The sequence below is a fragment of the Heptranchias perlo genome, chromosome 42 (genome assembly GCF_035084215.1).
Source record: "Heptranchias perlo isolate sHepPer1 chromosome 42, sHepPer1.hap1, whole genome shotgun sequence".
Taxonomy (NCBI): domain Eukaryota; kingdom Metazoa; phylum Chordata; class Chondrichthyes; order Hexanchiformes; family Hexanchidae; genus Heptranchias; species Heptranchias perlo.
The window spans coordinates 10154600-10169207 of record NC_090366.1 but is presented as its reverse complement, the minus strand read 5'-3'; the positions used below and the strand labels follow the sequence as shown (position 1 = coordinate 10169207).

At 46.1% G+C, this 14608-nt stretch overlaps 1 protein-coding gene across 1 annotated transcript in view; it reads right to left on the bottom strand.

Moving 5' to 3' along the window:
* Window positions 1-4938: 4938 nt before the first annotated feature.
* The window catches only part of LOC137306282 (hepatic and glial cell adhesion molecule-like), a 32089-nt gene continuing 22419 nt past the window's right edge, over window positions 4939-14608 (bottom strand). Inside the window, exons 4-6 of the mRNA XM_067975449.1 lie at window positions 14132-14401; window positions 8803-8927; window positions 4939-8634 (exon numbers count right to left, since the gene is read on the bottom strand). Of these exons, the coding sequence (XP_067831550.1) occupies window positions 8542-8634; window positions 8803-8927; window positions 14132-14401 (488 nt within the window). The 3' untranslated portion in view covers window positions 4939-8541. The remainder of the gene's footprint in view (window positions 8635-8802; window positions 8928-14131; window positions 14402-14608) is intronic.

Genomic DNA, 14608 nt, shown 5'->3' with positions numbered 1-14608 from the left:
CCTTTTGAAAGTCCATATACACCACATCAACCGCATTGCCCTCATCAACCCTCTCTGTTACCTCATCAAAAAAACTATCAGATTAGTTAAACACGATTTGCCTTTAACAAATCCGTGCTGGCTTTCCCTAATCAATCCACACTCGTCCAAGTGACTGTTAATTCTGTCTCGGATTATCGTTTCTAAAAGTTTCCCCACCACTAAGGTTAAACTGACTGGTCTGTAGTTGCTGGGTTTATCCTTACACCCTTTTTTGAACAAGGGTGTAACATTTTCAATTCTCCAGTCCTCTGGCACCACTCCCGTATCTACAGATGTTTGGAAGATTATGGCCAGTACCTCCGCAATTTCCACCCTTACTTCCCTCAGCAACCTAGGATGCATCCCATCCGGACCTGGTGATTTATCTACTTTAAGTACAACCAGCCTTTCTAGTACCTCTTCTTTATCAATTTTTAGCTCATCCAGTATCTCAACTATATCTTCCTTTACTGAGACTCTGGCAGCATCTTCTTCCTTGGTAAAGACAGATGCAATTTAGTACCACTCTGCCTCCATGAGTAGATCTCCTTTATGGTCCCTAATCGGCCCCACCCCTCCTCTTACTACCCGTTTACATGCCTGTAGAAGACTTTTGGATTCCCTTTTATATTGGCCGCTCGTCTATTCTCATACTCTCTCTTTGCCCCTCTTATTTCCTTTTTCACTTCCCCTCTGAACTTTCTACATTCTGCCTGGTTCTCACTTGTGTTATCAACCTGACATCTGTCATACGCCCCCTTTTTTCCGTTTCATCTTGCTCTCTATCTCTTTTGTCATCCAGGGAACTCTGGTTTTAGTTGCCCGACCTTCCTATCTCGTGGGAGTGTGTCTAGACTGTACCTGAAACATTTTCCTCTTAAAGGCCGCCCACTGTTCAATTACAGTTTTGCCTGCCAATCTTTGATTCCTCTTAGAAAAAAGTTTTAATGCCAGGGCTGAATTTGGAAAACAACATTTTGCTTTCAATTATTTGATGTCCCCTCTGCTCCATTTGGCTCCATATCTCGCCATTTTTAAACACTTGTCCACTGTCCAGCCCCCAGTCAGCCAATGCCAATCCCCACTTTCTTTCGCAGGAGAGAATGCAATAGATAAAAAATGAAGATTCACATCAGAGTCCAAACCCTCGCTATTACATAAGAACATAAGAAATAGGAGCAGGAGTAGGCCAATCGGCCCCTCGAGCCTGCTCCACCATTCAATAAGATCATGGCTGATCTGATCCTAACCTCAAATCTAAATTCATGTCCAATTTCCTGCCCGCTCCCCGTAACCCCTAATTCCCTTTACTTCTAGGAAACTGTCGATTTCTGTTTTAAATTTATTTAATGATGTAGCTTCCACAGCTTCCTGGGGCAGCAAATTCCACAGACCTACTACCCTCTGAGTGAAGAAGTTTCTCCTCATCTCAGTTTTGAAAGAGCAGCCCCTTATTCTAAGATTATGCCCCCTCGTTCTAGTTTCACCCATCCTTGGGAACATCCTTACCACATCCACCCAATCAAGCCCCTTCACAATCTTATATGTTTCAATAAGATCGCCTCTCATTCTTCTGAACTCCAATGAGTAGAGTCCCAATCTACTCAACCTCTCCTCATATGTCCGCCCCCTCATCCCCGGGATTAACCTTCTTTGTACTGCCTCGAGAGCAAGTAAGTCTTTTCTTAAGTATGGACACCAAAACTGTATGCAGTATTCCAGGTGCGGTCTCACCAATACCTTATATAACTGCAGCAATACCTCCCTGTTTTTATATTCTATCCCCCTAGCAATAAAAGCCAACATTCCGTTGGCCTTCTTGATCACCTGCTGCACCTGCATACTAACTTTTTGATTATCTGTGTGAGATCTGTGGGCTAATTTTAACAGTGTGACCAATTTCCACACAGTCGCTATTTGGTGAGCTAACTCCGTGATAGGGCATTGTGTAAAGTTTCAGGAACATTTAGCAAGTGTGGAGCTGGAAAGGGGGACAGTATTGGGATCGCACAAGGCAAGGTAGCCTAGCGGGTATGTTACAAGGCTAGTAACCCATCGTTTGTCGACAAATCCCATTGTTGTACAGAAGTACATGAGGGGGAAAGGAATAAAAGGGTTTGTTGATAGGGTTAGATGAAATAAGGTGTGAGGAGGCTCGTGTGGAGCATAACTACCAGCATAGACCAGTTGGGCCGAATGGCCTGTTTCTGTGCTGTAAAATTCTATGTAACTGTGACTATAAATCTGCGACAACAACTTGCATTTATATAGCGCCTTTGACGTAGTAAAACGTCCCAAGGTGCTTCACAGGCCATAATCAGACAAAAATTGATGCTCCGCCACATAAGGAGATATTAGGACAGGTGACCAAAAGCTTGGTCGAAGAGGCGGGTTTTAAGGAGCGTCTTAAAGGAGGAGAGAGAGGCGGAGAGGTTTAGGGAGGGAATTCCAGAGCTTAGGGCCCAGGCAGCTGAAGGCACGGCCGCCAATGGCGGAGCGATGGAAATCGGGGGATGCGCAAGAGGCCAGAGTTGGAGGAGCGCAGAGATCTCGGAGGGTTGTCGGAGGTTACAGAGATAGGGGAGGGAGGGGGGGTGCGAGGGCCATGGAGGGATTTGAACGCAAGAGTGAGCATTTTAAAATCAAGGCAATGGTGCATTGGGAGCCAATGTGGGAGGGGCGAGCAACATCAGAGAATGCTGGAAATACTCAGCGGGCTAGGCAGCATTATGGAATCGATGGGCTGAATGGCCTCCTTGGGTGCTGTAGCCTTTCCATGATTCTATGATTTCACAAGATTGGTTTTTGCTTCCTTTCTATAAATCCCGTCATCTATTTCCTGGTACCAGAGAACAGTCGTGGGAGCTGTCAGATTTTCATGTGGCCTCTGTGTCACTGTATCGAGGGTGAATTGCAGAGAAGGAGCGGAATATTTAACTTTTATAGTAAGGGCATGGTTCCAAAATTGTTTATCAAGTTTCGCGAGTATAAAACAATCCAGCGATATCGCAGGTTAAAATAGAACTGATAAAGAGGAACGTTCCCCCGCCCCCCCCATCTTGTAATTACATTGCTTTTCCTCCTCAGCTACTATCCCATAATACCCAATACCTTTGAACAAGTTCACCTCTGCACCACCTCTTATTGTTGGCAGGAAAGGACTTGCGGTAATCAGATTGTCCTTATTATAAGTTGCATTACCGATGGTTCTTGCATCAGTGCTCGCACTCTGACCCCTGAGTCAGAAGGTCCCATGACCATGCCTCACTCCAGGGCCCGAGCACGTAATCTAGGCCGACACCCCGTGGAGCAGCACGGAGAGAGTGCTGCACTGTCGGAGGTGCCATCTCTTGGAATGGATATCAAAGTGAGGCCCTGTCTGCCCATTAAATATCAGAAGAACATAATAAATAGGAGCAGGAGTAGGCCATAAGGCCCCTCGAGCCTGCTCCACCATTCAATCAGATCATGGCCGATCTTCAACCTCAACTCCACTTTCCCGCCCAATCCCCATATCCCTTGATTCCCCTAGAGTCCAAAAATCTATCGATCTCAGCCTTGAATATACTCAACGACCGAGCATCCACAGCCCTCTGGGGTAGAGAATTCCAAAGATTCACAACCCTCTGAGCAAAGAAATTCCTCCTCATCTCAGTCTTAAATGGCCGATCCCTTATCCTGAGACTATGCCCCCTAGTTCTAGACTCTCCAGCCAGGGGAAACAGCCTCTCAGCATCTACCCTGTCAAGCCCTCTCAGAATCTTATATGTTTCAATGAGATCACCTCTCATTCTTCTAAACTCCAGAGAGTATAGGCCCATTCTACTCAACCTCTCCTCATAGGACAACCCTCTCATCCCAGGAATATCCCTTGGCCAACGCTTATCACTCCATCAAAGCAGTGCCCCTGGGCTAGGAAGGGAAATTATCAGGCAGGGTTCCTGCTCTTAATCGTTTTCTAGTCAACAGCCCCACCACCTACAACCCACCGCACAGAAAGTGCACAGACGTGGGCAACAGAATAAGATTGGGCTCAGCCATAACGTACCCCTCCCACAGTCGAATAGCCTGCCGCCAGCCAATGACCAGACATGTGTGAAAAATGCCCACTGGTGCGAGAAAGCGGAATGGGCTGACAGTGGTGTAACTGTACCCCAGTGAGAATTAGGCCTGGGGCAGGAGGAGTTCCTGATGGTGAGAACCCCCCCCCCTCTGAAAGGGGTCCCTGATGGTGGGGCAATGCCTCCGATTTAAAATCGCATCCTTGTGTTCAAATCCCCCCATGGCCTCACCCCCCTCCCTATCTCTGTAACCTCCTCCAGCCCCTACAACCCTCCGAGATCACTGCGCTCCCCCAATTCTGGCCTCTTGTGCATCCCTCACTTCCTTCTCCCCACCATTGGCGGCCGTGCCTTCAGCCGTCTGGGCCCTGAGCTCTGGAATTCCCTCCCTGAACCTCTCCGCCTCTCTCTCCTCCTTTAAGACGCTCCTTAAAAACCTACCTCTTTGACCGAGCTTTTGGTCACCTGTCCTAATATCTCCTTATGGGGCTCGGTGTCAAATTTTGTTTGATAATCGCTCCTGTGAAGCTCCTCGGGACGTTTTGACTGCGTTAAAGGCCCTATATAAATGCAAGTTATTGTCGTTGATGGTGAGACTCCCTCGTTCAAAGGAAGCCAGCTGACAAATCTCCATCTTTGAAAGGGTGGTGAGATGGAGAGACCTCCTCTTGTGGTAAGGCTCTTGTGGCGAGGGAGGGGGGGCAGGGGTTTCGTTGCCAAGGCGACCTCTCTAAACTGAGAAGGGTGATCTTTCGGAGGTTTTCCCACAAGAATCACAAGCAAGGTTAACGAAACTCCAGAAGAAAGGTGGAATTTTATCGGTGGCAAATTAAGGAAGACAAAAAAGTAAAATCGCTGGAGCATTGGTCCACACCACTGCCGTCCTGCTCCTGTGTTGTAAGTTTATTGAAAGTTTTATACATTCCACAAACAATGCAGAGGATAGATACCAGAGTCTTCGTAAAATTGAGTATTAAATAATTATTGAAAAATATATGACATACATCTGACTTGCTTAAAGAATTTAAAGTGCAGTGTGTTTGGGTCACAATATGATAAAGGAAATACATTTTACGTGCAAAATAAGTACATATCAATTATGAATCTAGATGCTCGGCCCAGCTCTCTGTTCAACGGGGTTCAGGCCCCACTCCAGAGGCTTGAGCACAAAATCTAGGCCGACACTCCCAGTGCAGTACTGAGGGAGTGCCGCACTGCTTCGAAGGAGAGCAGGGGTGTTCTCCCTGGTGTACTGGCCCTCTAATTCATCCCTCGACCAACTTCACTTAAAAAAAAAAGCAGATTATCTGGTCATTTATCACATTGCTGTTTGTGGGATCTTGCTGTGCGCAAATTGGCTGCCACGTTTCCTACATTACAACAGTGGCTACACTTCAAAAAGGTGCTTCTTTGGCTGGAAAATGCTTTAGGATGTCCTGAAATCATGAAAGACACGATATAAATGCAAACATATCTTTTTTTTAAAAACGTGCTACCTGTGCATTAATCAGACACACAGAGCTCCCATCTTCAATCCCCTGTCTGTGCTGTGTTAGCTAGGGTGGTTAAGCAGGGTGCTAAAATGGACCTCAGTGCCCTAGGTTGGGGAAAGGAGCAGGGAAGGGGGATCGGCCAGGGGTCTGTGTGGGAGTTAGGCCTTGCTACAGCGCATCGGCCTACTGGCCCCGGCTGACTGAGGATGGGTGAAGCCTTGGCCAGCTGATCCGGGTGAGACAGGGAGGAGCATAGGAACAGGAGGAGGCCATTCAGCCCTTCGAGCCTGTACCGCCATTCAATTAGATCATGGCTGATCTGTATCTTAACTCCATTTACCCACCTTGGTTCTGCAACCCTTAATCCCCTCACCCAACAAAAATCGATCAATCTCAGTTTTGAAATTTTCAATTGATCCCCAGCCTCAGCAGCTTTTTGGGGGGAGAGAGTTCCAGATTTCCAGATTTCCACTCCCCTTTGTGTGAAGAAGTGCTTCCCGACATCACCCCTGAACGGCCTGGCTCTAATTTTAAGGTTATGCCCCCTCATTCTGGACTCCCCCCACCAGAGGAAATAGTTTCTCTCTATCTACCCTATCAAATCCTTTAATCATCTTAAACACCTCAATCAGATCACCCATTAATCTTCGAGACTCGAGGGAATACAAGCCTAGACTCAGGATTTAATCCTTTTAGCCCCGTGTTATCGTTCCACAGGGAAAAGCAGCGTGGGATCCCGAGCAGACGGGAGTGGGAGGAATTTGTCTCCTCGGTCTGCTTCTCCCCTCTTAAGAATCTAAGTGGTTACAGGGTGGGAACATTAATCGCTGCATGCCATCAACATAGACTCAGTAATTTAGGGCCTGTAGCAATGCTTGACACAAACCACAGCACGACTGCAAAGTCTCTGCATGTATCAGTTTGTTTTTTTAGCTTGCTGTTGGGACCTGGGTGAAGGATTTGTCACCCTGATTTGCTAAACCAACTCAGCGGACGTTAAGGTCCAACCATGCAGTCTGGGATTGGACCAGGTAGAGGGCAACAGGTCCCTCCCCTGAAGGGCATTATTCCAAGGTCCAGGACTACGTGCTCAGGGACGCACTGACGCTGGGTGCGGCCGCCGCCAAGGCTCTGTGGGGAAAGGCAACCGTTTAGAGCCTTCCCGCCATTGTATACCGAGGGGCTGCAATCAGGGAAAAACCCCCTCGGGCAAAATGTAAAATTCAAATTGATTTAATGTACCTGTAATGAATCTGTAATGCACCTGTAATCAATAATCTGTATTGATTGTAATGCAATGAGGCACCCCAGAGTGTCATGAACTGTAATTATGTACAATATGTTCATTGAACTGCACTTGATGTAACCTGCAAATTGTATAATCTGTATTGTGTACATTTGGAATGTGATATGAGAACTGTATTGCTGTAAATTTTATGAATAAAGTATATTTTTGGAAAAAAAAAATCAGTGAACTGATTGGGTTTATGCAGCAGACCATCGACCCAAAATTACCCCATGAAATGGAGCAGTCCATTAAAAAGCGGGAGTCCGAGGCCCGAGAGCAGATGAGGCGGCAGAGGGGAGGAGAGGGAGCTGGAGCCGGAGATCGAGCATCAGAGCACACAGCACTCGGGAAGGAGCTGAGGGGCGGGTGGCTGGTACGTGATATTTTTAAGTTGATTTCTATTACGTTTATTTAATAACATAATAAACCGAGGCGTGGCAGGGCAGCTCAGACCCGTGGAATGCACATGCTGTGCCACGCGAGGCTGAGAGCTACATGGATAGCACGTTTCAGGAGGTGAGGCAGAGAGGGACTGGACAGACAAGGAGGGCCAGGAGTCCCAATTTTACTCAGCTATTTAGCAAACGTGGCCTGGAAACAGCTACTTGAAGGTGAATCAGTGTCAGAGCAGTGGGAGGTCTGGCTGGTCCCGTTCTCGGGAGGAGGGCATCATCCATCAAGAGGCCAAATGGGATTGTTCGGAATCCCTGCCGGAAAGTGGTCTGTGGTTGGAGCACGGCTGTGGGGCCGAATGGCTCTTCGCTGTCAGTGCTCTCTCTCTCGAGCTTTTAACGCATTAATACTGCCGTTGAAAGTTACTGTCACTGTCCAATAAATAATTCAACATATAAGTGGGGGGGGGGTGTAAGGGGTGACCTGCAGCACTGCGAAGCAAACTTTCATCAGGCATGGGCTTAACAATCATTCGTCGGTGACACGGCTCCTGAAAGTTCCGGGTTTTTGTCCCTTTTCCATTTGCATTGATGATTCCGCAGCATTGATCGGGTTAGAGTGCAGCATTGATCGGAGTAATAGTGCAGCATTGATCGGAGTAATAGTGCAGCATTGATCGGAGTAATAGTGCAGCATTGATCAGAGTAAGAGTGCAGCATTGATCAGAGTAATAGTGCAGCATTGATCAGAGTAAGAGTGCAGCATTGATCGGAGTAATAGTGCAGCATCGATCGGAGTAATAGTGCAGCATTGATCAGAGTAAGAGTGCAGCATTGATCAGAGTAATAGTGCAGCATTGATCAGAGTAAGAGTGCAGCATCGATCGGGTTAGAGTGCAGCATCGATCGGAGTAATAGTGCAGCATCGATCGGGTTAGAGTGCAGCATCGATCGGGTTAGAGTGCAGCATCGATCGGGTTAGAGTGCAGCATCGATTGGGTTAGAGTGCAGCATCGATCGGGTTAGAGTGCAGCATCGATCGAGTAAGAACGCAGCATCGACCGGGTTAGAGTGCAGCATCGATCGGGTTAGAGTGCAGCATCGATCGGGTTAGAGTGCAGCATCGACCGGGTTAGAGTGCAGCATCGATCGGGTTAGAGTGCAGCATCGATCGGGTTAGAGTGCAGCATCGATCGGGTTAGAGTGCAGCATCGATCGGGTTAGAGTGCAGCATCGACCGGGTTAGAGTGCAGCATCGATCGGGTTAGAGTGCAGCATCGATCGGGTTAGAGTGCAGCATCGATGTGTTCATGCAGACAGCCACTTGCTGCTCTAAGACCCGTAACTTCGATCTGCACACTGAAAAGCGATTTCACCATCTGCAAGAATTAGACAGAGAAAAGGTTACACTTCACCTCGGATTAATTATTTCAAACACCATGCCAACTTACAACGTCTTTCTGAGTTGCAATGGCTCCCAGTCAGAGCCGGAGACACGGAGAATCTCATCCCGTTTGGCTCGGTATTTAATTAGGGATCACACTCACTTTATGTAAATATATCAGCAGTCCCATCATCAATGCTGCAGGGATGAAGAATAGGATGGGGAGCAGGTAACGGTGTCTCTTCCTTGTGATCCCCTGTACTTCACACTGGGGGAAATTTGAGGAAGCTGAAAACAGAAGAATTTGGGAATAATAACATCTTCAGAAAGGCATCATCAGCACAGCCAATAGAGTCTGACAGCAACTGCACACAAACACACACACACACAAACACACACATACACTAACACACACACAGAAACACACACACACATACACGTACACAGAAACACACATACACATACACAGAAACACACAAACACATACACAGAAACACACACACACATACACATACACAGAAACACACAAACACATACACAGAAACACACAAACACACACACAGAAACACACAAACACATACACAGAAACACACAAACACATACACAGAAACACACACACACATACACAGAAACACACACACACAAACACATACACAGAAACACACACACACATACACGTACACAGAAACACACATACACATACACAGAAACACACAAACACATACACAGAAACACACAAACACACACACAGAAACACACACACACATACACGTACACAGAAACACACATACACGTACACAGAAACACACATACACATACACAGAAACACACAAACACATACACAGAAACACACAAACACATACACAGAAACACACACACACAAACACATACACAGAAACACACAAACACATACACAGAAACACACACATACACTAATACAGAAACACACACATACACAAACACAGAAACACACACATACACTAATACAGAAACACACACATACACAAACACAGAAACACACACATACGCATACACAGAAACACACACACACACAAACACATACACAGAAACACACACATACACAAACACAGAAATACACACATACACTAATACAGAAACACACACATACGCATACACAGAAACACACACATACACATACACAGAATCACACACATACACAAGCACATACTCGGAGACACACACATACACTAACACAGAAACACACACATCCACAAGCACAGAGGGTGGTTGTAGAGGGTTGTTTTTCAAACTGGAGGCCTGTGACCAGCGGTGTGCCTCAGCGATCGGTGCTGGGTCCGCTGTTATTTGTTATTTATATTAATGATTTGGATGAGAATTTAGGAGGCATGGTTAGTAAGTTTGCAGATGACACCAAGATTGGTGGCATTGTGGACAGTGAAGAAGGTTATCTTGGATTGCAACGGGATCTTGATAAATTGGGCCAGTGGGCCGATGAATGGCAGATGGAGTTTAATTTAGATAAATGTGAGGTGATGCATTTTGGTAGATCGAATCGGGCCAGGACCTACTCCGTTAATGGTAGGGCGTTGGGGAGAGTTATAGAACAAAGAGATCTAGGCGTACAGGTTCATAGCTCCTTGAAAGTGGAGTCACAGGTGGATAGGGTGGTGAAGAAGGCATTCAGCATGCTTGGTTTCATTGGTCAGAACATTGAATACAGGAGTTGGGATGTCTTGTTGAAGTTGTACAAGACATTAGTAAGGCCACACTTGGAATACTGTGTACAGTTCTGGTCACCCTATTATAGAAAGGATATTATTAAACTAGAAAGAGTGCAGAAAAGATGTACTAGGATGCTACCGGGACTTGATGGTTTGACTTATAGGGAGAGGTTGGATAGACTGAGACTTTTTTCCCTGGAGAGTAGGAGGTTTAGGGGTGATCTTATAGAAGTCTATAAAATAATGAGGGGCATAGATAAGGTAGATAGTCAAAATCTTTCCCCAAAGGTAGGGGAGTCTATAACGAGGGGGCATAGATTTAAGGTGAGAGGGGAGAGATACAAAAGGGTCCAGAGGGGCAATTTTTTCACTCAAAGGGTGGTGAGTGTCTGGAACGAGCTGCCAGAGGCAGTAGTAGAGGCGGGTACAATTTTGTCTTTTAAAAAGCATTTGGACAGTTACATGGGTAAGATGGGTATAGAGGGATATGGGCCAAGTGCAGGCAATTGGGACTAGCTTAGTGGTATAAACTGGGCGACATGGACATGTTGGGCCGAAGGGCCTGTTTCCATACGCAAACACAGAAACTCACACATACGCAAACATAGAAACACACGCAAACACATACACAGAAACACACACGTACACAAACGTAGAAACACACACAAACACATACACAGGAACATACACAAACACATACATAGAAACACACACATACACAAACACAGAAATGTACACATACACTAACACAGAAACACGCACAAACACATACACAGAAACACACATACACAAACACGCACATACAGAAACACATGCACAAACATATATACACACACGAACACATACACAAACACATATACAAACACATATTCACAAACACACACATACACAAACATATATACACAAACACACACATATGCAAACACACACATATGCAAACACCGACAGGCACATACACAAACACATATTCACAAACACACACATACGCAAACACACAGATACACAATCACATGTACACATACATATATACACACAAGCATATACACACACAAACACATATACACAGACACGCACATACACAAACATATATACAAAAACGCACATACAGAAACCGACACAGTCACTTCTACTTGTTATGTACAGAAAAGGGAGATATCTTTTCTCAGAAACTACAAGCACTGCCAGCACTTGCGATAATTAAACACTTGTTTCCTGTTGGTAAATCGCTGTGTACAATAAATTTACCCCACCCACATACTTTACTCTTCTGATATTTCCATTTCCAGCACTGGACCTCCCTATAACCTCACTGAGAGAGAATACACACAGAATTATTTCGAAATGACAACACGGAAACAGGCCATTCGGCCCAACCTGTCCGTACTGGTATTTATCCTCCACATGAGCAGAATCCTAATCCCATTTGTCCACCTTCTTACTGTTGATCCTATGTTTTCAGTGATTGAGGCGTCCAGAACGAGGCGAGAGTCTGAATCTATCTGTTCCGTTCCGCCCCTTCATAATTTGAAACACTGCTATCGTAGAATCATAGACTCGCACAGCGCAGAAGGCGGCCATTCGGCCTATCGTGCCTGTGCCGGCTCTTTGAAAGAGCTACCCAATTAGTCCCACTCCCCTGCTCCTCCCTCATTAGCCCTGCAATTTATTTCTTCTCCAGTATTTATCCAATTCCCGTTTGAAAGTCATTATTGAATCTCCTTCCACCGCCCTTTCAGGCAGCGCGTTCCAGATCATCACAACTCGCTGCGTAAAAAAAATTCTCCTCATCTCCCCCTCTGGTTCTTTTGCCAATTATCTTAAATCTGTGTCCTCTGGTTACCGACCCTCAAGCCACTGGAAACAGTTTCTCCTTATTTACTCTATCAAAACCCTTCATGATTTTGAACACCTCTATCAAATCTCCCCTTAACCTTCTCTGCTCTAAGGAGAACAATCCCAGCTTCTCCAGTCTCTCCACATAACTGAAGTCCCTCATCCCTAGTAAATCTCCTCTGCACCCTCTCCAAGGCCTCGACATCTCTCAAATCACCCCTCAATCTCCTTAGATCTAATTGTTAGTGTAACCTCAACTTGTGCCAAATTGTGAACAACTCTTTAACCTGGCCAGACATCCATAAGAAAATGCAACGAGAATTAATTTCAGGTTAAATTATGAGGAGACATCACATAAACTAGGCTCGCATTCCCTGGAATATAGAAGGTTGAGGGATGATTTGATGGAGGTTTTTAGGATTTTGATAGGGTCGATAGAGAGAAGCCTTTTTCCACTGGGTGGGGGAGTCTCAGACGAGGGGACATCACCTTAAAATCAGAACCAGGCCTTTCAGGAGAGAAGTTAGCAAATACTTCTTCATGCAAAGGGTGGTAGAAGTGTGGAACTCTCCCAACCAAAAGCAGTAGATGCTAGCTCAATTAATAATTTCAAATCAGAGATCGATAGATTTTTGCTAGCCCGGGGTATTAAGGGATATGGAGCCGAGGCGGGTGGAGGGAGTTAGGATTCAGATCAGCCATGATCTCACTGCGTGGTGGAACAGGCTCGAGGGGCTGAATGGCCTTCTCCTGTTCCTCGGATGGAGTGAGAGAGAATGGACTTTCAGCTTATCGCCCGGGCGTGAGACTAACGCTGCAGATTGTCCGCCTGTTCTAGAAACTGCCCGCTTCTCATTTCCATTCGATGCACTTTGGGAACGAAATCGGGAGGTTTCGATAACAGGCAGCCCGTTCGCGAGACGGGCGAGAAATTTATCTCGGGGAGTAACGCAAAACGGGCGATATGGAATCAGAGAAAAAGACAGAAATGCACACTGCATCAGTTGGATTTTATCCCTGGTTTTGGAGCTGAGCAGTTCTTGTTCCAACTTACAATGCCATTATTAAGGAGCATCCCAAAGGAACAGAGGAGCAGGAGGAGGCCATTCAGCCCCTCGAGCCTGTTCCGTCATTCAATTAGATCATGGTTGATCTGTACCTCACTCCATTCACCTGCCTTGGTTCCCTAATACTCTTGTCTAATAAGAATCTATCAGCTCCAATTGACTCCCCAGGGGTCAATTGGAGGAGAGAGTTCCAGATTCCCACTCCCCTTTGTGTGAGGAAGTGCTTCCTGACATCACCAAACGGCCCGGCTCTAAATTTAAGGTTATGCCCCCCTTGTTCTGGACTCCCCCCACCAGAGGAAATAGTTTCTCTCTATCTACCCTATCGAATCCTTTAATCATCTTCAAACACCTCAATTAGATCACCCCTCAATCTTCTACACTCAAAGGAATACAAGTCTAGTCTACGCCACCTGTCCTCATCATTTAACCCCTTTTACCCACTTTACGGCATATCTTTCGGACGAGATGTCAAACCAAGGCCCCGCCTGCCCGCTCAGGTGGACGTAAAAGATCCCGCGGCCTCTACTTCGAAGAAGAGCGGGGGGAGTTCTCCCCGATGTCCTGGGGCCAATATTTATCCCTCAACCAACATGACCAAAACAAATTATCCGGTCATTTATCACATTGCTGTTTGCGGGATCTTGCTGTGCGCAAATTGGCTGCTGCGTTTCCTACATTACAGCAGTGACTACACTTCAAAAGTACTTCATTGGCTGTAAAGCGCTTTGGGACGTCCTGAGGTCGTGAAAGGTGCTATATAAATGCAAGTTTGTTCATTTAAGCCCAGAAAACAGCCAGGCAGAAATGATATATCCAAAGTCACTCCTATTCCAGATCACAGTGTGAAAATCAGTATCAAGTACACCATTTAATAACCAGCTCCCACCTGACAGGTTCAGGCTGTATATCTGGTGGTTCAGTTCATTGGACACCTTACAGGTGTAGCTGCCACAGTCCTCCAGACTGATCATGTGCAGGACGAGGCGGCGTCCAGATTCCTCGATGACCAGCCCACTCATGTCCGTGACATTCTTTCCACCCTTGGTCCAGAAAAAGTCTGGCTTTGTGCCATTTCTCACCGAGCAAATTAGAGTCACGTTGCTCGGAGAGTTGGTTTCATTCAGTGCCATGGAAACCATCACCCCTGATATGCGTTCTGGGAAAGAGAAAAAAAATTACTTGCAGAAGCAGCTTCTTTTATAATTGAACTAACTCTTTACATAATCCCATTGGATCTGTCGAATCAATTTGTTCAGTCAAGCTGATGATTGTTAGCACTAGGAATGCCTCGGAGCTCCCTCTAAACTGTCCCGTCAAACACTCCCAGGGCAGGTACAGGGGGTTAGATACAGAGTAAAGCTCC